Here is a 25,291-nt window from a genome sequence, read left to right as displayed (position 1 = left end):
CAGAAAACTAAAAATAAAATTTGCAGGTATTGTACCTATTCTCTCTCTCCCCTAAGGGCCATTAAAATTATAGCTCTGAAGCTGAAAGGGGACTCAGACTTTCTAGTATGACCTTCCCATTTTACAAATTAGGAAACCTGAGGCCCCAATATCTTTGTATTCTGTTCCCCCAGGCTCCATCCAGTACCTATCACAATTGTCTATACAATGCATTCACTTTATAAACATCTGTTGAAAGAAAAAGTAATTTGAAAGTTTTAATTTGTTTGGACTCTGCCCATTGTAATTCGTCATACCAACTTGTCACTAAAGTAACTTTCCTTAAGGATTTAAGCATTTTCCTTATTAAGGACTCTTCTATTCCACTGGCTTCTTACTGTCTCTAGGATAAAATATAAACTTTTGTGTTTAACTTTTAGAAGCCCTGAACAACCTGATTCCAATCAATCTATCCAGTTTCAGAAGATGTTACTCCCTCTTATATAATTTGATCTAAAAAAAATTGGCTTTCTCTCTGTTCTTTTTTTTTAAAACCCTAACCTTCCATCTTAGAATCAATACTAAAAATTGGTTCTAAGGTAGAAGACAGGTAAGAACTAGGCAATGGGGGTTAAGTGACTTGTCCAGGGTCATGAAGCTAGGAAGTATCTGAGGCCATATTGTAAGCCAGGAACCCATGTCTCCATATCTGGCTCTCTATTCACCTATTTTTCCCCTTTATTCTCTTCTTCAAACAAAAACTCTGTCTCCCTTTGTAGCGGCTCTTCTTCCTTAACCACAGAATCCCTCTCTTCCTTTAAGATGTAGCACTAGCATCACCTGCAAGATCACCTGCACTTTTCTGATCCCTCCATCTGTTAGTGCTCTCATTTCCAAATTAACTTGTATTTAATTACTTTCTCTCTGTCTCTGTTTATGTCTTTGTCTCATGTGTGCATTCACTTTGTTCCTACTGTATATGTTTATGTGTGCACTTCTTTCCCCCATTAGAGTGTAAGTGCTATGTGAATAGGGATTATTTCATTCATTGTACTTATATCCCCAGCACCAAGCACTGTGACTTGTATGCAGTAGTTGCTTAATAAGTACTTATTGCTTGACTTTACCTTTGCTTTTCTTGGGAGCTGCCTCCTTGCCCATCCTGGGCACCTGTGGAATTTCCTTCATATACTGGGGTAGGTGTGGGTATTCTTTGCCATACTGCATGTGGGGCATCTCCTTACCCATGGGAAGGCCATCTTTGCCTAAGGGCATGTGAGGTACTTGTTGTCCCAGGGGCTGGTATTGGGGAATCTGAGGTGGGATTTGAGGTGGAAGCTGTTTGATCCCATAATAGGCACCGCCATGAATGAACCTGATGAAACTGAGGTAAATGAGGATCACCACTCCCAGGAGCTGTAGAGGGGTCAGGGAAACAGCCATCACCTGTGGAAGGAAAGGGAACATTGTGAAAATCTGCTGATTGATTCTATTGGACGCATGGAAGCCGAAAAGAGCCACTCAGGGAAAATGATAATTTCATAAGAAGTCACCATAAAGGAAACTGAAGAAAAGTGAGGCTTATCAAAGGAAGGAATAGGTTGAGTTGGCAAATGAAGGTAGTGGTTGGTGATGGAAGCAATATCCTTAAAAAGATCTAATGACTTCCTCCATTGTGGGATTTAAAGCTTCAAAAGAAACAATGATAATACTTTGAAAGATCTATAATTTCATGAGTCCACCAATGAAGATGGGCAGATTTAGTGAAAAATGCCAGTTTTTATTTGTTGAATAGGATGACTCAGTTACTCTAATTCTGTCAGTTGTGTAAAAATTAGGCCACTGAGGAGCAAGAGAAACCTTTCTAATTAGATAAAATGTCAATGATTTAATCATTTTTAGCATATGTAGAGTGAAATGCCATTTTACCTTTATTTTGAAAAAATGAAAGTGGCTAGATAGATGAATGGATAGAATCCAGATCTTACTTCAGACATTTGTCAGCTATTTGACCCTGTGCAAGTCACTTCTACTCTTTGTGCCTTAGTTTTTCAAACTGAGGGGATTGGACTCTAGTTTCTAAGAACCCTTCCAGGTCTAAATCTGTGATCCTGTAACTTTACAATAAAACTTCCTTAATTTGGATTGCATTAATTCTGGGAGACCTTGGGTAATCACTTAAACTTTAGTTTAAGTCCTAATCTGAGTTGAAAAAAAATTGCCTTTGCTTAAATGATTTTGGTAACTAGATTTCAGTCATTAAATTAAAATTTACCTTAGAACCATTCAAAAAAAGGAGAAAAATTGTTAAGCAAATTCATAGTATCAGATGTCTGATTTTTGTTGAAAAAGTTGTTTGCAGGGGAAGCTGGGTAGTTCAGTGGATTGAGAGCCAGGCCTAGAGACAGGAGGTTATGGGTTCAAATCTGACCTCCGACACTTCCCAGCTATGTAACCCTGGTCAAGTCACTTGACCCCCATTGCCTAGTCCTTTCTGCTCTTCTGCCTTGGAACCAATGCACAGTATTGACTCCAAGAGGGAAGGTAAGGGTTTAAAAAAAGTTATTTGCAAGTAAATACTATCTATTAGCATATGAAATCTGTCCCAATGAATTGCCCTTTCATTTCAATTGCTTTTGTTCAGTCCTGTTTTCACATATTTGACTTTTCATGATCATAATTGTGGTTTTATTGGCAAGGATACTAGAGTAGTTTGCCATTTGTAATGGAGACTTGAACCCCAGACTTCAATCCCCAGAAGTCCTTGGCAGTTCCCAGAATTCCCTATAATATCACCTGAATTCCCACCTGGGCTGAGAACAAAAATTGTATTTAAACTGACTGTACTGCCTACTTGGGCTCTTGGCTTCCACTTCTAAGCACACTCGTCTCTCTACAGGCAGGCAAGATGTGAGTGGCTGTGAATGGGCTCTGTGCCCAGGTACGTGCTTTCTTATTTTGTATTTTCTTTATTTCTTAATTCTAATAATGTTTAATAAACCTCTAAAAATATAATACTTTTGGTAGAGAAACTAATTTAACTGTTACACATTTCTTTCTCCAGCTAATTTTACAGATGAGGAAACTAAGTCAAAGAGGGTTAAGTGATTTGCTCTGGGTCACACAGCTGAGGTTGGATTTGAACTCAGGAAAATAAGTCTTCCTGACTCTAATTCTATTCACTGTGCTGCCTAACTGCCTATTTGAATTACATGTTTTATTTTATTTTGAAGGAGAGTGATCAGAGAGAAAGAGGACAGCTAAGTGGAATTGTCTCAAGCATGTGCTCAGAATGGTTAAGAAGCTTCCTGAAGGAGACTGGGAATTGATAAGTCTTGCTCATAGGTGCATAGGTCTACTTTCATTTTGCTTGCCCTTGAAATAGGGACTAGCTGGTTCTTCTCCTGGAGGTGGGGAAACGTGAGCCACTATAATTGTACTGAAGTTTTCTGCTCAACATGCAGATGACTGACTGACAGTTGACTTTGGGGATACAAAATGCTAGGAGGCAGTGACTCCTGGATATTGTAATCTGAGATTCTGTCTGAAGTAACTATAACAGAGGAGGAGGAGCTAAAACCAATGGAGATGTAACCTAATCTGTGGAGCAGAGGTGGGACTAGGACATGAAGAAAGAAGGATCTGAGTACTCAAGACTGCAAACTATTCTGAATCCTAAATACTTGATGAGTCAAGTGCTGGTAGAATGAGAAGGATTTTTTTTAACTCTTACCTTCTGTCTTGGAATCAATACTGTGTGTTGGTTCCAAGGCAGAAGAATGGTAAGGGCTAGGCAAGGGGGGTTAAATCACCTGCCCAGGGCACACAGCTAGGAAGTATCTGAGGCTGGATTTAAATGTAGGACCTCCCATCTCTAGGCCTGGCTCTCAAACCACTAAGCCACCCAGCTGCCATCAGAAAGAGAATGATCTTGATGAAGATGTGAGTAGCTTCTCATACTTTCTCCATGCTTCCCTTGCTTTCCCTTGTTTGTATGGAGTAGGTGTCTCAGACACACAGAACTCTTCCTACCATCTCCTCACAGGGTAAATGAAGTTTAAGAATTCCCTAACCATACCTGAAAAACTAGGATAAGCAGTAGGAATTTGGGGAGAGGACTGAAGGCAGACATCTATAGAAGAGTTTAATATTTTTCCTTTTTTTTCCCTTGTGTTCAATACTTCATGTAACCATAGTATGGGTCATTGAATGGATATCTGAGATGAGGCATTATTGCTTATCATTCTTTAGCTAAATTTTAAACCTTTTGTGACTTGCTTATAGGGTTGGGGTGAGCTTAGGGGGAGAGTGATTTTGGTGTCCTCTGATGGAAGTGGTGAGACTGTAGCCTTTTGGAGGGGGGCTTACCTATATACAGTTGGAAGGAACTGAATTGGCTGCCAGATTGGTGGCTCAGGGAGAGCATCATCTAATGGGTAACAGATATTCTAGATCCTTGATAATTAATATGGCAAAACACTGATTTTTGATGACCAAAGGAAGGTGGCAAATAAACTCCTGAGGGTTGCTCACATTATTCTGGTACCCTGAATATCACATGGTGTGTTCACAAAGTATCACACTTAAAAACTGAGCTAAGTGCTTTTCACAACTCTTATCCCATTTGATCCTTACAGTAATCTTGGGAGGTAGTTATTCTTATTTTACAGAGGAGGAAACTGAGGCAAATAGCAGTTCAGTGAATTATCAAGGATCACACAACTAGGAGGTGACTGATGCCATATTTGAATTCATGTCTTCCTGATTCCAGACCTGGTGCTCCATCCATTGCATTACCTACTTGCTTATGAACACATGGTCCATAAAATGTCATACATCTAAATAATGTAAACCTCCTTTTCATAAAAGCAGATGAAAGAAACTACTTTGGAAATCTGATAGTATTCCATGAAGTGTATGAAATGCAATAATGACCACCAGATGGCACATTCAACCTATGTTGTTGAATTTATTCCACAAATTCTTTTTTTTAAGGAGTGTACTTATTGAATATTTGGAATATGCTTTCTTTTCTCATACTCTGGATCCTGGAAATTAAAAATTAATGATGTACTTAAAGTTTCCATAATGTTTATTAAATGGGAATTTAATTTTTACATTTGCTAAAATTGGTATCTTACATAAAAACTAGTTAGAAACATACTTTTCTTCTATTATTATTATTCTATCTAATAAAAGATTATCCATCTTTTAATAGCCATTTATGACAGTCTATTAGTGGACAATATCAAGAATGCAAACATGCTACAATAAGTTAAATAATGAAGACACATGGGAAGACATGTTTCATTGATACATTTAATAGGAGTCTTTGTTACAAACTTTCCTGCTTTGCAATATTTTTGTTTAATAATGATATCACCTTTTTATTTGGAAAATTGGAACTAATAGATGCCTAATTGATAAACTTTCAATTTTTAAATTCTAGATTATCAATTTCAGGAATATTTTGTGCTCTAAGATAATAAATAAGACTAAAGTGATGAGATAGAACTTACTGATTATCTTTCCTTGAATCAATTTCTAATTGTTATATCTTGGATGGAAAGAACTGTTGGATAAAGTAATAATAATTCTACATTCACAAAAGTAGAATATTTTTTTCTAGGTCACTTGTTAATCCATCATGAGAAAACAACAGATATAAACATCACTAAAGTATAGTAAGTTAAAGACAGGAAAACCCCATGGAAATCAGCTAATCCAACCCCATTTTTTTTATTAATGTGGAAATTGAAGTTGAATTATGTTATCTGAGGCAGCACAGTTGACATGTAGCAAATTAGGACTTGAACTCATGCCTTCTGTCATTCTAAATCCAATGTTGTTCCCCATCTGTCATGGTGATTTTCAGCTATTTATCTGGACTTTGATTATAAAGTTAAGAATGTTAAGGTTGGTTTGAGATTGGAGAAAAAAACTCAGCTAAACTACCAAAGCATAAATTACTGTTTCATGTATAAGAGAAAACAAGTTGTGGAACATGGTAAATTTGTAGACTGTCCTACCAGAGTGTTTGGTATTTTATAGACACATGGCAGCAAGGTGGGAAAGTGGATTAAAAACACTGGACCCAGAGTCAGGAAGACCTAAATTCAAATCCAGTCTCAGAGGTTTACTAGCTATGTGATCCTGGGCAAGTCACTTGACTTCTACTTTAGTTTCCTTTACTATAAAATAGGGCTTAATATAGCACCTATCTTCCAGCTTTGTGGTAAGAACCAAATGAGACAATATCTGTAAGACACTTAACATAATGCTTGTCACTTAATAAATGCTTATTCCTTTCCTTTCCCTACTAATATTTATTTTGAGTATATTACACCATTATTTTGAGTATATCATACCACCATTGAGGACATTTTGAATAGGATATTATTTAAATACTGTTTTAGTTGTATCAGAACTCTATTTTCTTTTGATATTTTATTTCATGAAATTTTTCCATTTTCATATATTTAAGAATGAGTTTGTTACATCTAGGGTCTTAGCAAGTTCATAGAATACATAATTAGCTTAACACAAATTTGTGTTAAAATGGAAATATGTCCATTTGTTCAAATTTCCAAATTTATTTTATAATATATACATACTACATCTAAAACATTGTGTTCTGCACTAGGAAAGATACAAGGTTTAAATAAAACATGTTACTGCCCTGATGGAGTTTATAGTCTAGTAGGAGGAGAGGGAAAGTAGGAAGATAGAACGATGGACCAGGAATCAGGAAGATCTGAGTTCAAATATGACCTCAGATATTAGCTGTGGGCCCCTGGGCAACTCATTTAACTCTCCCTCAGTTCCTCATCTGAGTTGGAGAAAGAAGTGACAAACCACTCTAATATCTCTACCAAAAACACCTTTTATGGGATTATAAAGAGTTAGACAAAACTGAAACGACTGAACAACAACAACAAGTAGAAGTAATGACACAAATAGAGATAACCTACGATACTATGTAACATGAGCATCAGGAAAGGATAAATCAAAACGTCTTTAAAATTTTCCTAGTTTATTAAGTGAAAAATTCTTATACTGTATTTTTAAGCTTTGGCTGAGGAAAAGAATAATCTCATTTGTAGGATTTAACAGGGTTCTGATCTCAGACAGTGAGCTTATCTTGGGTTTTTAGGAAGAGATAGCCCTCTCCCTCGCTTACGTGAGGACAAATAGTCTGATCCACTGAAGGAGAAATAACTCGAAGGAGGAAGGAGAATGAGAAGTAATATCACCAGTGTTAATATAACACAAGGGAATAAATGGCACCACTTGGTAATGTATGTGAAATGGATTTTGTTAATAATAGATAAGCAAAAACAAAACAGTAATATGGGCCAGGATCAGAATCTTAACTATCTGATCTCTTGTTCTTGTTTAACTCCAATTGCTTCCCAGTCAGAGAGCATCTTGGATCCTAAGTAAGCTCCATAGCTGCAGCAATTATTCAGCTTCTGGGCTTCTTTCTGGGGATAGGAAGAGGAGAAGACTCACTGATTTTCATTTTGAATATACGGAATTTTTAATGAGAGCTTAAAAAGGAGGGCATTTCTAAGTTCTCTTTCTAATTGTTTAGGATCAGAAACTTGAAAACAGCCACAGAGTAGATAGCTAAAAGAATAGACTTAATCTGAGTCAAAGGGTGCTTTTCATTTGCCTTTACTTAGATATGGTGATTCATACCACCAGTGTCTAAGTGGCTCAGCCTGAATGTCAGAGAGAGGGTTTCTGGTTATAATACTTTAGTAGATACTGGCAGAGCTAGTAGATGGTATTGGAAAATGAAGAGTTGGTGCTCAGGAGATGGCAGTAGAGAGCAGCTTGGCAGCCAGCACCCAGCAGTGACCACAAAAATGCCCAGTAGAGAAGAGATACGATGACCAGCACAAAGATGACACACTCAGGGAAGGAGGGAAGGAATGAGCATTTGTATAATGCGTACTATGTGCCAGGCACTGGGATAAGGACCTTCTCTCTCTCTCTCTCTCTCTCTCTCTCTCTCTCTCTCTGTCTGTCTGTCTGTCTGTCTGTCTGTCTGTCTGTCTCTCTCTCTCTCTCTCTCTCTCTCTGTCTCTCTCTCTCTGTCTCTCTCTGTCTCTCTCTGTTTCTCTCTCTTTCCTTTCTCTCTCTCTCTCTCTCTCTCTCTCTCTCTCTCTCTCTCTCTCTGTCTCTCTTTCCTCTCTCTCCCTCTCTCTCTCCCTCCCTCCCTTTTTCCCTCCCTCCTTCCCCCCCCCTTTCATTTTCAAATATTTCATTTGATTCTCACAATATTCCTTCAAGGCGAGTGTTATTACTCCCATTTTACAACTGAGGAATTAAGGCAAGTGGCAAGGGAGCTGAGACACGATACTAAAAGAGTAGTATAGTAATTAATGGGCAGTCACTCAATTTCCAATTATGTGCCATCATTATAAGAACCACTATAAGTATTTTTGTATCAATAGGTTCTTTTTCCTTTTCATCAATCTATCTGGACCTGGCATGCTGTTTAAATAAACCACTCAAAAGTTTTAACTTGTGTCTTTGCTTGGAGGCTTGGTGAGAATTCAAAACTTGGCTTACCCTTATTTACCTTTACTGCCTCCCCAAGGATATTTTTGGTCGTCAGTCTTGTGTGATGGTTTCCTTAATTCAGTCAGAATAAGATTAGATAGGGTTAACTCCTCTTTTATGGAGAGGCAATACTAGAATCCCTCCTGGGAGAAAATTACAGCCATTGACCTTTGAAGACTTTCTTTTCTATAGATAGAGGATACAACCATCTCACATAGTACTTATTTTCTATGTTTTATAATGTGTGTGTGTGTGTGTGTGTGTGTGTGTGTGTGTGTGCTTGTGCAACCAAAAACTTTATTCAGGTAATGCTAATGGAAAGAAACCTAAGAGCAAATGAAAATTGACTGACTTTGAAAGGGAGCTGGTTAGCCAAAGTAAATATGAAATGGTCAGAACTTGTGATGAATCTGAAATGAAAAAAGCAAGAAAGTCCCATTGCACTTCTGAACCATTCAGTCTTTCCTGAGCTAGGCACACACACACATGCACGCACACACACACACACGCACACACACACACACACGCACACACACACACAAGTCAAAACCACTTCCTACTTAGCTAGATAATTATGTAGCCTGTCTACCTAATTTTTATGGTTTCAAATGGCCCTAATGTTTCTTTAAGTAACTACTGATCTGCAAACGGGTGTAATGTATAATACTTGTAACCCATATTCATGAAGTATTATAAAGCTTACAAAATGCTTATGGTCTGTAACATAATAGTGCATTTATGCAATACACACATAACATGTCACACACATATGTGCATAATGTGAATATATGTATATTATGTTTATGGATATATGCATATTTTTATTTGTATTATGTATTACATATATGTATATGCCATATCCATCTACTGACCTATCTACCTAGAACTTAGCATAGTACCTCTCACACTGTAGGCATTTAATAAATGCCAGCAAATTGATTATTGATTGATTGACTTAGCAGTTTGCAAAGTGACGATATGTTTGATCTCATTTCTATTTCCACCATGACCCTGGGAAGTAGGTGATGTTACTATCGTTGTTTCACAGATGAGGCAGAGAGATGTTAAGTGGCTTGCCCAGGATCACAATGGCTAGTAAGTGAGGGGAAGCCTGATATGAACCTAGACTCTAATTCTATGTCCAGCACTAGATCTAGCACTCCAATTAAGTACCTTTGCCTCCTAGAGCAACACAAAAGAAATAATCCATCCTTTCCCCTATAAGGCAGCTCTTCAAGTATATGAAGGCAGCTATTGTGTCCCCTTAGCTTCTTTCTTCTGTAGATTCAACAGCTAGTCCTTCTAATTGCTCATATATCATCATTTCCATACTTATCACCACCTTGAAAGTCTTGTTTGGAATGTGTTTCAGTTTGTCAATGTCCTTTTAAAAAGTGTGGTTTTCAGAACTGGTCAGAGTACTCAGACCTGAGTCTGTATGGACCACAATGAAATTTTTTGCCTCTCCTGATGTGGAAATTACAAAGATGAATAACCATATATGTATGTATGTACATAATGTACATGTATATAAATACAGAGAAAACATGTACTAGATTAGTTTTTTAAAAAGCAAATATTTCACTAAAAATAACTCGTATTAAGCTTATGGCCAACCCAAATCTTTAGAACTTTCCTATTTCAATAGCTATTGGCCAAGCCCCATCCATCCTATACTCATGTAATTCCTTTAATTTTTTGAACCAAATGTAGGTATTTCTATTTGTCCTTGCTAAATCTCATCTAGTTAATTTTGACTAACTATTATAGACGATAAGGATGATTTTGAATCTATTCAATTATGAAGCATAGCAGGTAGATTTCTGACATGTTATCTGAAAATTTGATAAACACACTTTCTATGATTTTTTCCAAGTTATTGAACAGAGCAAGGTCATAAAGCCATGACTTTTCTCAGGTTGATATATATTCATGTCAACACTTTTTGGGTAGGATCATTTAACCAGTTACTTAACTGTGCTAGTTATTATTCAGTCCATATTTATCCACCTTGTCCATAAAAATATTAAATACCTAACAAAAGAAAAGATATATTATGTTTACAACATCCACCAGATCTACAAGTCCACTAGTACCATAGTAATTTATGTCTGGAAGGGAGTTGAGAGATCATCCAATCTCTCATTTTATAGATAAGAAAACAAAAGCCCAGTGAGATGACATCACTTGTTCAAAGGCACACAGGGAGTAAAGAGAAGCACACAATTTCAACATAGTAATGAACAGGATACTCTTTCTTGTTGAACTCATCAACTCCCATGGACTTAATACAGGTTTTGATGCAGATTTGCTCCAAAATGAATAAGAGACTGTATTTCTCTTGAGCTACAGTTCCACAACACCAAAAGTAGCTGGACAGCTCCACCTGGAAGTTCCATAGTCATTTCAATGTGTACAAAATAGACATCAAATTTCTATTCCCAAACTCATTTTTAAATGAAAAATTATTTGATAACTGTTTCAATGTAATTCATTTCCTGGTATTTTATATTAGGCAATTTAGACACTGTTCTGAGGAGTTCATAGGCTTCACTAGACTGTCAAAAAGGTTCAGGGTAAAAAAAAGGTTATGAAATCATGGAGGGGGTTGGGAGGAGATTTAGAAGCTGGAAAAAAGAGGGAAGTAAGAGGAGAAGTAGGAGAAAGAGAAAGAGAAGGCCCAAGACAGAGGCCTAGAGTATACCTCCAAATAGATGCAGAACATGTCTGATGGTCCATGAAGGAAGACTGATGAGTGGTTAGACAAATAGGAAGAAGATTAGGAGGGAATTGTGAAAACCCATGAAGTGAAAACCCATGGGTGAAAACCCACGAAGAAAGAGGAGATGGTGTTCAACATGTTAAATGCTACAGAGATATCAAGGATGAGAATTGAGAAAAGTCCACTGGATGCAGCAATTAAAGATTACAGATAAGTTTGGAAAAAGCAGTTTCAGTTGAGTGATGTAGCTAGAAGCCAGACTGTGAGGCATTGAGAAGTGAATGGGTGATAAGAAGGATAAAGTATGTCAGTTGTTGAGGATGACAAGATTGAGTGAATATTTTAGAGGTCTAACAGTGGTGGCTTACAGAGGTAGTAAAAAAGTTGTCTAAGCATCTTTAAAGACAGAAAGTTAGTGAATAAAGAATCAAGAGCGTGTGATTGAAAGAACATACTACTGAAGGAGACAAGAAGACAGTACAAGAATGCTAATAGATGGGTTGTTTTTGGCCAGAAGGGCCTTCTATTCCTCAGTCGTTGGAGCAGAAAAGGAGAGAATGAGTGATGATTTTGAATGGATTCAAAGGGTTGAACTGGAAATAAGATGGAATTTAGAATAGATGGTTCAATTTTCTCTGTAATGTATAAGGCAAGGACTTTTGCTAAGAGGAAGTGAGTAGAGAATTGCTTGAGGAAAAAAGAGACATTTTGGAACAGGCTGTGGGGAGTTCTATAGAATGATGAATTAGGAGGAGTAAAAGGATTTCTATGAAGCAATGAAGTTACAGAATACAAGTTGATAGTTAACCTTGTCATCACAGTTATTTGAATTTTATTAGGAGTATTTAGTAGCACACGAGTAAAAGAAAAAAATAAGGTAAACAGTGGCATCAAACTAGGGCTAGGTTTGGAAGTGACAGAAGGACAAAGGAGAGCACAGAAGACAGTGCAAAACTGAACAGATGAACTATATGACCAAGATTTCAAAGGGAGAAAAGGAAGACCAGAGCAGGTATGGTAGACTGGAAGGCAGGGAAAGATGAATTGACTGCCTGGCAGTAAAGATCAAACAAAGAAGAATCTGTAATCCTTCTACATATCACTTCATCTCTAGATACTGAACATTTTCCCTGGCTGTCCCAACGTCTGCAATGCTTTCCTTCCTCTTACTTCCCCTGGCTTCCTTCAGGTCTCAGCTAAAGTCCCACCTTCTTCAAGAAGTTTTTTCTAGTCTTTAATCTTAGTACATCCCCTCTGAGAATATGCCTCACTTTATCCTCTATATATTTTGTTTCTACATAGTTGTTTGTATGTTATCTCCTTCTTTATTCTGTGGGCTTTTTGAAATTAGAGGCTAGTTTTGTTGGCCATCCTTTTATATCTCCTGTACAGTGCCTGGAACATAGTAAACATTTAATAAATGCCAAGTAACTGACTTACTGAGTAAACAAAGGAAATATTGTAATGCTTAGAGGCTGAGAGAGTAATTTTAACATTTCAAATCATACAGGTTGAAGATTTATGGGTAATTATAAGATCAAGGATGCAGTCATGCATATATATATGTGTGTGTGTGTGTATATATATATATATGTATATATATATATATATATTATATGTGGCTGAATTAGAGCCAAAATGAGAGTAGAAGAGATTGCTAAACTCTGAGGAAAAGATGGTGGCCAATTTATGGGTAGAATCCAAGTTTCCTTTTCCTCGTCTGATTATTTCTAGCATGCCATGTTCAGATTAGAAATGAGGTTTGTTTGATATGACTTGTTTGTAATAAATCCATACTGGGGCTTAATGGGGCTCTTTCTAGATATGTACAAACAGACATACTTAATAATCCAGACTATAACTGTTCTGATGAATGACATCAACTTTATCTGTTTCTATGAAGAATAGGAATAATGAAAAGAAGCATGAGCAAGCATATGATACAAAGTGGAATAATCAGAACCAGGGAAACAATGACAACAATGTCAGTAATAAGAACAAAAAAGAAACAGCTCTGTGTATTTATAATTCCCAAGTCTGGATGTGAAAAAGAGATGAAAAAAATGATCCCCTCTTTTTTGCAAACATGGAGGGCAAAAGGTAGGGAACACTGAATATCCTGAGTTGACAAATTGGTTAGCTTTGCTGAACTCCTTTTTTTCTCTCTCTATTATATTCTTTGTTATTAGGGATATATTATTAGAGTAGGAGGTATGATTGGAAATATAGATGATAAAAACAAAGGCTTTGGAATCTGACTTCATTCCTTCCCTGATATTTTGAATAAACAAATGAGCTACTGATTTTTAAGAATCAGTAGCACAAATGCTTATTTCTGGTCAGATGTTTTACAAACAGAATCCTTCTGATTCACCAGTTTCCCAGGTATTATCAGTCCTACCTTCTATACATTTCTCATTTCCTTCTTTTTTCTTCCATTTACTCATATGTTCTCCAAGATTGCCCTCATTGTAATAGCCTTCTAAATGGTCTCCCTGAGTCCAGCCTCTTTCTGATTCCAATTCTTCTTCTACACAGCTTACAAGTTGATATTCCTGAGACATGTCTGACCATGTAAATCTCCTTCTCAGAGACCATCAGTAGCTCCCCACTTCCTCTAGAATAAAATATAAACTTCATCTTGGCATTTAAGGACCTCTCAGACTGACAGTTGCTTACCCCACTCTTCAAGGAGTAGTTTCACAGGGAAGATTTCACAGCATTCCTGGATAACCTGTTACTATGTCTCCTTACCTTAACGTATGCTTCCCAAAACCAAATTCTAAAAACCTCTCTCCCTGAACTTTAAGCTCATTTCCTCTTTTTCTGTCCTGGGAGGAGGTGGAAAACATCTGGAGAACATTTTTTTCCCCTTGAAATAACCATTCACATACTTTAAGTCTGTTTTTAACTCCTTTCACTTTGGCCTCTCCAAGCACAGTAGTTTCATCAAAGTACAAAATAGTTTAAGCAATAAAAGGTTCAGAGGGAGTCTTAAAAGAGAAACTTCTGAAACAGAGTAAAATTTTCTCATGTAGTAAAATGAGCCCTGGCCCGAGAGAGTCAGAAGACCTAATTTCCAGGCAAGTCACATCTCCCTGAACCTGAATTTAAAGTGGTGTAGAGGAGGGGATATAACCTCAGTGGAGGGAGTTAGACCTAGATTTAGATAAAAAATATTGGTTCTGCTACTGTGTGACTTTGGACCTTGTGTCTTGGACCTTGATTTCCTTATCTGTAAAATAAAGAGTAGGAAGGAAGGAAATAAGTATTTATTAAGCACTTACAAATAACCCTGGCAAGTAGGTACTATTATGATTCCCATTTTATATTTGAGGAAACTGAGGCAGACAGTGGTTAGGTGACTTGCATCACTGGGCCATGAAGTAGTATCTGAGGCTGGATTTGAACTTAGATCTTCCTGATTCTAGCCTGGACTAGACGATCTAGGAGGTCCTTTCTTACTACAGCTCTATGATCTTAGATGATCTCCAATGTCTTAGCCAGCTCTAAAGTTCTGATTGTCACTCTGCAAAGTGCAAGTAGGTACAAAAATCTCTAAGGCCCTTTCCGGCTCTCAAGTCTATCATTCTCTTTTAGCATATTTCTTAATGTATGTTATAATGAAACTGTTTTAGAAATGAAGAGTATTTGCCGACTTATTTTGTTGAAGGAATTCAAAAGAGCAAATAAGTTAGGCTCCCTTCTCATTTCCAAATGTTTTGTGGTATTTTTTATTTATTTTTTGCTATGGATTAGGATGAAAAGAGGGTGGCTGGAATACCTAAAGGAGTACTGTTTGGGTAAAATTTCTAATACAATCTGATCAGAAGCCAAGCTTTTATAGGATTATATACTATGTGCATTTAAAAACAATAATACATTTATGTAACCCTTTACAGCAAATACAATGTCTTCCTCAGAACAATCCTTTGTGATATGAAATTGGTGTATTCCTGTCCCCATTTCACAGTGAAGAAACTGGGTAGGATAAGGTCAAAGATCAAGTGACCTATCTCTGCTAGTAAATTGCAGAGTTTGGACATAAACAATGAAATATCAAAAGGAGGGATAGCAAGGTGGCTCAGTGTATAGAGAGCCAAGGCTGGAGTTGGGAGGACCTGGGTTCAAATCTGGCTTCAGATATGTCCTATCTGTGTGACCTTGGGCAAGTCATTTCACTCCAATTGCCGAAGCCTTACTACTCTATTGCTTTGGAAATGATAACTTGTATCAGTTCTAAAACAGAAGGGTTTAGGTATAAGGGTTTTTTTAAAAAAGAAACATTTTCCAAGAAAAATCAAGGCAGAAAACATTGAATTATGTGATGTATGTATATTAAATTATTTATTTCTTTGCTTTGGAAGAAAATCTGGAATGCCAGTCCCAGACCTAATACTTTACTGATGACACTTGTATAGATAATTTTCTGCTTTTGTTTTATTATATTGTTTTCAGAGGTGGATGCTAATTATAGTAGAATAGACTACCTGGGTCTCTTGCTTCTTCTTTCATTTTTCTTACCTAACTTCTGGATATTCCATTGTTCCTGAGGATCTTAGAAAAAAGATGGAAAGAGAAAGTAAAGCTTACGTTTGGCAATCTTATTTCCCAGTGTTAATCCTTCAGAAAGGTTTGAAGAATGAAAGTTAATTATCAGGGATAGAAATTATATCAAATGTTATAATCTAACACTAAAGGAAAAGGGAAGTATAGCCACATTAAAGTTCACGTGAAAAGGCTCTCTCTAGCAATTAAAGTGGACCATAGGCTCAATATGTATCACCAGAACGACAAGGCAGCCAAAACAACCTATTGAGAAGGTAGGTCGCTTTAACCATGACACAGTGTTCAAAATGAAGGTGGTAAAAGAACTACTATAGATCAGATGACTTCTATAGCAATGAGCTATATTGTAGGAAGGCTATTAACAAAGGGAATGTGTCCAAAGCAGGGCAGAGTTGGTTGGTAAAAGAAATGAAGGTCATCTGAGAGTCAGTAGAATGACCTAGAGAAGAGAAGACTTAGTGAATGTAGGGAGGGGGATGCAACATCTGTCTTCAAAAGCGTGATGATAGAAAAAAATATTCATAATATCTGGCTCTAAAAGGAAGAAATAGAAACAATGTGTAGAATTTGATGAGTGGACTTTTCTAATGATTAGAACCATCCAAGAAGAGAATAGAATGTCTTGGAAGGTAGTCTGTCTTTCTATCACTGGAGGTCTTTGGTCAAAAGCAGAATGGCCTTTTGTCAGGGGAGGATGGGTTGCCCTAGATTACTTCTGAGGTCCTTGTCAACTCTGAGATCCTATGATTTTGAAGTTCTGTTCAGGTTCATATTCATGGTGTACATGCTCTATTTCCTACTATGGACACAATCCTGGAAGAAGGGAGCCTTTGTCACCTCAGATGCCACTCACTTCCCAGTGTTACCTGGGAAGGATAAATAAAGGGATTGAGGGGCATGAGAAGATGCCAATGTCCATTTCTAAAAGAAAATGTCTTTTATATACTCATTGGAGACTCATCCTTATGCTTTTGAAAAAACTCATTTAAAATTAGCACTGAGGATAGAGTGTGCAATCCAAGTTTCCATTTGAGCCCTCTCTCCACCATTGGCACCATATGTGTAAGAGTAGGTTGTACATTTCAACATTTGCTATAGTAAATAAAGGAACAAGAAAAGTTCTTGAGCCAAAGAGGTGACTTTAACATAAGCCGTGTCTCTACTATTCTAAAACATCTAGTTAAATCCATCAGCTCAATGAAAAAAAAAATAATCAAACTTTTTTGGGAAGACAACCATTTGTTGAAATAAAAACTTTACTTCTTTGCTGGTTGTTTTGGTATCCTGCAGACAATCTCAGTCATCTTAACTAAGGTTTTCCTGAGCTTTAAATAACTTGATGCAGTTCAAACACTAAAGTTTTTATAGCACATGTGCAAAACATATTAATTCAAACCATCATAACTTGGAAAATAATTAACCGATTACCCTTGAGGTTGGCATGATCTCCTCCTTCAGTCAGGATGACAGTCCTGCCAAGTTTGTAGTATTTCATTTTTTAGCAATTTTTGAGTTATACAAGAACCAAAAAACATCTTGGCAATTTCTCGGTCAGTGAAAATGTGTTTTCCCCTCACTTGTCTCACATAGCTCAAGATCAGCAGACTTCATTCATCTCACCTATTCCAAAAATACATTTAAGCAAAATTTAATCCTCCTCCCCCATTAACTTTTGAATAGGGGCATCAAAAACATATTTTTGATCAATTATTAGCAGCAAGACAAGTCTAATGCCTACTGCCTTTTATCTTCCATTTATGGAGATAATGAACCTTGACAGTAACTTCTAATTCTCTCTCAGCCTTTCAGAGAAAAACCCAGGCACCAAGAGGAGGGAAATCACAGCTATCTTGAGACTATACCTTTCATTTCTGTAACACGTGGAGTTTATTTTGAAGGAGAGAGAGATGGATGGATGTGCTGTCAGAGAAGAAATCCTAAGGTTTTCACAGCTGATCCATTGAACTTATTTCAGACAGGAGAGTAATGGAAGCAGGCAGAGAGGCCAAAGAATATGGTGAGAGGCACTGATTTGGAAGGATTCGTGAATCAAAGAAATTGAGAATGTGGGAGATTTTTAAAAATCAAGATTTGTTGCAGGGGGGCAGTTGGGCAGCACAATGGACAGAGCCCCAGGCCTGGAGACAGGAGATCTTGGGTTCAAATTTGGCCTCAGACACTTCCTAGCTATGTGTAGGTAAGCCACTTAACCCCAACTGTCTACCCCTTACCCTTCCTTCTGTCTTGGAACCAGTACACAGTATTGATTCTAAAATGGAAGATAAGGGTTTAAAAAAAAAAGACTTGTTACAAAGCACATTCATTAAGGAAAACAAAAATCCTGCTGATAATAAATATTCATAATTTTTACATTAAAATTATGGATACTGTGTGCTATAATAGAAGGAATATTGGGGTAAAAAGCAGAAGGATTGGGCTCTGGTTTCAATTTCAAGTAGTCCATGGCCCAGAACTGAAGGCTTTGGATTTAAATAGATCAGATACAGTCTTTTTTTTTTTAAAACCCTTACCTTCCATCTTAGAGTCAATACTGTGTATTGGCTCCAAGGCAGAAGAGTGGTAAGGTAAGGGCTAGGCAATGGGGGCCAAGTGACTTGCCTAGGGTCACACAGCTAGGAAATGTCTGAGGCCAAATTTGAACTTAGAACCTCCTGTCTCTAGGTGTGGCTCTCAAGCCACTGAACTACCCAGCTGTCCCCCCAGATACAGTCTTAAGGGGGAAGTGGGACTCTTAGCAATTATGATGATTGGCTGATTACCTCTCTTCTATTCCTGTCCCAGCATCTTACCTGAGCACATCAGATTTTGGTTTATACTTAGCTGTCTGTGACAACAAAATGGAAGACAAAAACAAAATAAACCGGGTGTGTGTAGTGGATCCAATTCGAATTGACTCTTGTGTGCTCATTATTAAATTTTCAGTGTGAGCATTTGTTCTCTAGAAATGAGCAAATGGGTTTGATTTACTCTTTTCTTAATTGTCTAGACTTAAGAAAGTGATGGAGAAAATGTTAACAATGCAGCTTAAATTTAAAAGTGTGTTTTGTCATGTAGTTTGATTGGAAAGCTGATTGTTAAACATTTACCAGCACATCCTGGGAAAGACTTTCAGCTCGTTATGCATGCTTTAGGATAACATAACATGTAGTCAGGTCTTATTTCTCCTCCTGGATCATTGCTTTGTCATGTCAGAGGGGCTTGCATAGCTCAATGAAATGATGGTAATGATGAAAAGTTCTTTTTTTCTTAAACCTTACCTTTTATCTTAAAATTTATACTAAGTACCAGTTCTAAGGCAGAAGACCACTAAGGGCTAGGCATTTGGGATCAAATTTCTAGCCCAGGGTCAAACAGTTAAGGAAGTATCTGAGGCCAGCTTCGAACTCGGGACCACTTGTCTCCAGGTCTAACTGTCTATCCACTGAACCACCTAGTTGCCCCTATGTTGGAGAGTTCTGACAAAAAGTGATCTTCTATAGAAGGAAATGGCAAACTATCCCAGTGCCTTTGCCAAGAAAGTTGGTTCATGGAGTCACAAAGCCGTAGGTCACCAATGAACCAAATGAACGACAATAACAACAAAGTTCTTAACACTTTTCCTCTCTCATCTCCCAGACAAAGAATTGATGTACCTGAGCCTATACATAATCAAAACCATTCTCCTTCACTCTTCTGTGGTCTTCTTCCTAACCTAGAAACCTGACATATAACTTTAGGCAAATCATGTCCCCTTCCCTAGCCTCCTGTCCCTAGTTTCTCTCACCTGTAGAATGAGAGGTTTGCAGGAGATGATCTCTTCGGTCACTTCCAACCCCAAATGCTATGCTAATTCACATTTCCTCTGCCTCACTCTGTCTTTTTCCAGTTCCCATGCTTTTTCACCCTACCATGCTAAAAGAGAAAGATCCTGGCCCTTTTCTTTGTGATCATCTAAGAAAGAACATCAGTCCTAAAACATTTAAATGACATAAGAACATGGATCTCCACACAACGACCTGGTTGTTAGAGAGTTTGTGGACTCCAGGGGCAAAGGTTTTTGTTTCATGCTGTTAGATGGGTTGTAGTTGTTTTTTGTTGTTTGTTTTCTTTTCATCTCTGCCCCCTCCACCCTTTTTTTTTGGCTCTGAGCCTCATTTAGAAATATGGCTTATAAATTATCATCCTGGCTGTCAATCCAGAACCTGGCAGAGTAGAGTACATTTCCTAAATATTATGTCTACTTTCCTAAAACTATTTTAACTGTGTACCCTGCCTGATTTGCCATATGAGAAAAATCAGCTTCAAAGACCCATCTCTACTTGTTCCCCTTCCATCTGAGAGGACAGCTCAGCAGCTCTCTTTGAGCTGATTCCAAAGAGATTTGGCTTTGGAGTTCAAAGAACTGAAAACTTTTCTGCACAACAGCAGTCAGTATGTTGGACTTGTCTGAATGGCAGGCTGGGGAGAGGGATGGGAAGGGTGGGGAGGGTTTAGGCTGCTTTGAACCATGATGGTTCTTGGGAAAATTAGAAAGTAATAATAGGTTTACACTTATTAAGGGAAGAAAAGGATCCATTTGCATTCATGAGCAGAAACAGAAGGCTTCAAGAGACATTGTCAAGGGGATTGAATAAAAAAATTCAACCTTTGTCCCTTAAGACACTTTTCATAACAAAGACATCACTCTGGCGTTTAATTTCGAGATAATGTTTATGTCCTTGGATCTCCTTGAGCTGTAGAATCATACAAATCCCAAGCCAAGTTAATATATAGTTTCTATGTTGTGAGGGGAAAAGGAGAGAAAAAAACCGAGCCCCCAATTCTGAATAACTTCCTTTCAAGACAAACAACAAAACCTTGCTATAAAAAATCACTCAAATGAGCAGTCAAACTAGAACGTTGCTAAGATGACTTCTAACTAACTAAGATCCCGTGATTCTGTTCTAGTCTAGTAGTAGCTGAAGTGGGATGGAGCTAAGTGAGGGGAGGGCCCAGAAAGGAGTGGAGGGTCATGAAAATCAATGAATGGTGGGAAGTTAGAAGAGGGACCAGCATTTTTTATTCTTTGTAGTAAGGTCCACCTGTGCAGTAAAACTATCATTTTCTATTCTGTGTTGTTTCCCCCCTTGGCTTTTCTCTTCTTTTATGGGCCACAACCCCGTCCTGACCATCTTTCTCCTTGCTTTGTGGAAATTAGCCAAAGATACAATATTGACAGCCTGCTCATTTTCTTATGTGGGATGATTCCCCAGACTTATTTTCCTTGCTCTCCCCTCCTGCTGGTTTACAGCCCTTTCTTATGTAGCAGTAAAAGCTCTTGGAAAGTCCTATTAGGAATGAATTAATGCCACTTAGCTGTATTTCCGTCAGCTGCCCTTTGATGGTTCTCTTAAAAAGAAAGGGAGGGGGTGACTTTGCTTCTCTTTGTAATTTTCCTGCCTTTTGCTTTCATGTTGCCACTCCTCAGAAACTTTCAGTTCTACTCCAAAAGAGCTTTGCTAATAATAAAAAATGTCTGGGAAATATTGTCTGAAGACAAACATCATCTTTCAGACAGTTTTTTTATTGGAAAGGTATTTCTATTGTAAATAGGCACAGTCCAAGCTGTGTGTGCTCTTCTTGTATTCCTTCAAATACCAGAAAGTGTGATTGAATTCCAAAGAAGCAGAACATGATCTTGTTCTCCACCCTAATAACAAACAGATTAAGAATTGGTTGTTATGATAACCTTCCCATTTTCTGCTTTCCCTGTTCTGTATTTTATTCACCCACTGTCATTCTACATTTCATCTGGGTCTATCCTCTCCTCTGGAACACAGCATCTGAGAAATGTTGGAGCATTTTCTTTTATTACTCTGGGTCTAGCAATGGGAAAATGTGAGTTTTGGGCTCAAATCTGACACTTGCTGCCTGTGTGGCCTTGTGGAAGACCTTCAGGTTTTGTAGGTCTCAAATTCATTTGCATGACAAAATGCAATGACATCCCGGATTCTAGATTTGTATAAAAGAAAGACCCTGAAATCACAGTCAGGAGAGGTGGATTCTAGATCTGGCTCTGATGCTAATTAGCTTCATGATCTTTGAAATGTATTTTCTTTATCTTTGCCTCAGTTTCCTCATTGATAAAAGGAGGAAGGAATTAAGGACTTAACTAAATGGTCTCTAACTTGTAGTTCTAACAATTTCTATAAGGGCAGTACAATGAATAGACAACTGGATCTGGAGTGGGGAAAACTGCTCTTCCTGAGTTCAAATTGGACCTCAGACCCTTACTAGCAGTGTGATTCTGGGCAAGTCATACAACCCCTGTCTGCCTTAGTTTCCTCAACTATAAAATGGGGATCATAATAGTATCTACCTCCCAGACTTGTTGTAAGGATCAAGTAAGATAGTTGTAAAGTGGTTGGTCCAAAGAAGGTCTTAATAAATGTTTGCTCCCTTCCCTTCCTTTCATCTTTTGATATGAATAGTACCATCAGCATACAAAGCCTTGGGGAAATAGGGTTGGACTTGAACTCAGTAGAGAGGTTGTCATTTGGGGGGGGGGTTTGGACACTACCCCTGATGTTTACAGCTTATGTGTGTGATTCAGGGCAAATCAATTGCCTCTTGGAGGTTCCATTTTCTCATCTTTAAAATGAAGATAAGAAGATGTCGCAGAAGAGTTGTGAGAATCAAGAGAAATAATTCCTTTAGCATGCCTTACATGTTGGATAAGTATCAGTGATCTTTTATTTTTATTCTAATCCTCAAATGAATAAAGTTAATTGATAGGGAGAGCGAGTTTGGATGAGAATAGAGGTGAATATAGCTATCCACACGAAAGAAGTCATTTGATAACTTCATATAGATAGCATTTTGATTTATATATGTTGCTCTTTATATACTCCAGGCTTCTATTCTTTCCAATTTTATTTCCAACAACAAATAGCCTCCTTTCCTCCTCAATCTCTCTTCCTGATGACTTAATTTAACTTAGACTTCTGATTCTCACCTTTTCCTAATACTATCATTGGGACATTTTTATTTATTTTATTTTATTTTAAAACCCTTACCTTCCATCTTGAAATCAATACTGTGTATTGGCTCCAAGGCAAAAGAGCAGTAAGGGCTAGGCAATGGGGGTTAAGTGACTTGCCCAGGGTCACACAGCTGGGAAGTGTCTGAGGCCAGATTTGAACCCAGGACCTCCAGTCTCCAGACCTGACTCTCAATCCACTGAGATACCCAGATGCCTCCATTGGGACATTTTTAGAACTGGATCTTAGTAAACTTCATAGATATATGGATCTTTACTGTGATATGAGTTGATGGCATTGGTTTTCATGAGTATCTTGACCTCCAGGGTTGAATGAGGAAAGTTGGACTTATTTGTAAGTATTAGGCAGTTGCCTACATGTTGTCATTTAAATGACATTGAAAAATCCTGCAAGCCAAACCATCTTTTCCACTGGACTGCCAAGATTCTCAAAGTTCCTATTATTAGTATCATTCAACTGTGAACTGGAAGTAACTTAGAAATAACCTAATCTAGAGATTCAACCAAAAAGCTAATTGAAATAATCAACAACTTTAGCAAAGTTGCAGGATACAAAATAAACCCACATAAGTCATCAACTTTTCTATATATCTCCAACACAGCTCAGCAGCAAAAACTAGAAAGAGAAATTCCATTCAAAATCACCTTAGACAAAATAAAATACCTAGGAATCTACCTCCTGAGACAAACACAGGAACTATATGAACATAACTACAAAACACTCACCACACAACTAAAACTAGACTTGAGCAATTGGAAAAACATTAACTGCTCATGGGTAGGACGAGCCAATATAATAAAAATGACCATCCTACCCAAACTTATTTATCTATTTAGTGCCATACCCATGGAACTCCCAAAAATTTTCTTTACTGATTTGGAAAAAACCATAACAAAGTTCATTTGGAATAACAAAAGATCAAGGATATCCAGGGAAATAATGAAAAAAAAAACACAAATGAGGGGTGCCTAGCAGTCCCAGACCTCAAACTATATTACAAAGCAGCAGTCATCAAAACAATTTGGTACTGGCTAAGAGACAGAAAGGAGGATCAGTGGAATAGTCTTGGGGCAAGTGACCTCAGCCAGACAGTATACGATAAACCCAAAGATCCCAGGTCTTGGGACAAAAATCCACTATTCGATAAGAACTGCTGGGAAAATTGGAAGACAGTGTGGGAGAGATTAGGAATTGATCAACACTTGACACCCTACACCAAGATAAATTCAAAATGGGTGAATGACTTAAACATAAAGAAGGAAACCATAAGTAAATTGGGTAAACACAGAATAGTATACATGGCAGACCTTTGGGAGGGGAAAGGCTTTAAAACCAAGCAAGACATAGAAAGAATCACAAAATGTAAAATAAATAATTTTGACTACATCAAACTAAAAGGCTTTTGTACAAACAAAACCAGAAGGGAAACAACAAATTGGGAAAAAATCTTCATAGAAACCTCTGACAAAGGTTTAATTACTCAAATTTATAAAGAGCTAAATCAATTGTACAAAAAATCAAGCCATTCCCCAATTGATAAATGGGCAAGGGACATGGATAGGCAGTTTTCAGATAAAGAAATCAAAACTATTAATAAGCACATGAAGGAAGAAGTGTTCTAAATCTCTTATAATCAGAGAGATGCAAATCAAAACAACTCTGAGGTATCACCTCACACCTAGCAGATTGGCTAACATGACAGTTATGGAAAGTAATGAATGCTGGAGGGGATGTGGCAAAATAGGGACATTAATCCATTGCTGGTGGAGTTGTGAACTGATCTAGCCATTTTGGAGGGCAATTTGGAACTATGCCCAAAGGGCGATAAAAGAATGTCTACCCTTTGATCCAGCCATATCACTGCTGGATTTGTACCCCAAAGAGATAATGGACAAAAAGACTTGTACAAAAATATTCATAGCTGCGCTCTTTGTGGTGGCCAAAAACTGGAAAACGAGGGGATGCCCATCAATTGGGGAATGGCTGAGCAAATTGTGGTATCTGTTGGTGATGGAATATTATTGTGCAAAAAGGAATAATAAAGTGGAGGGATTCCATTGAGACTGGAACAACCTCCAGGAAGTGATGCAGAGCGAGAGGAGCAGAACCAGGAGAACATTGTACACAGAGACTGATACACTGTGGTATAATCGAACGTAATGGACTTCTCCATTAGTGGCGGTGTAATGTCCCTGAACAATCTGCAGGGATCTCGGAGAAAAAACACTATCCATAAGCAGAGGACAAACTGAGGGAGTAGAAACACTGAGGAAAAGCAACTGTCTGACTACAATGGCTGAGGGGACACGATAGAGGAGAGAATCTAAATGAACACTCTAATGCAAATACTAACAACATGGCAATGGGTTCGAATCAAGAACACATGTGATACCCAGTGGAATCACGCGTC

General features: G+C 37.7%; 1 protein-coding gene across 4 annotated transcripts in view; it reads right to left on the bottom strand.

Moving 5' to 3' along the window:
- Nucleotides 1-25,291, bottom strand: part of COL8A1 (collagen type VIII alpha 1 chain) — a 228,784-nt gene that overhangs the window by 7,677 nt on the left and 195,816 nt on the right. For 2 of the 4 annotated variants that reach the window (XM_007493590.3, XM_056793378.1), the window contains exon 3: nucleotides 1,107-1,425. In XM_007493590.3, the coding sequence (XP_007493652.1) occupies nucleotides 1,107-1,422 (316 nt within the window). In that variant the 5' untranslated portion in view covers nucleotides 1,423-1,425. The remainder of the gene's footprint in view (nucleotides 1-1,106; nucleotides 1,426-25,291) is intronic. The other 2 variants (XM_056793379.1, XM_007493591.3) reach the window with 1 other exon arrangement.

This window comes from Monodelphis domestica, chromosome 4 (genome assembly GCF_027887165.1).
Source record: "Monodelphis domestica isolate mMonDom1 chromosome 4, mMonDom1.pri, whole genome shotgun sequence".
Lineage (NCBI taxonomy): Eukaryota > Metazoa > Chordata > Mammalia > Didelphimorphia > Didelphidae > Monodelphis > Monodelphis domestica.
Note: the sequence above shows the minus strand (reverse complement) of the source record. Positions and strands in the feature narration are given on the sequence as shown.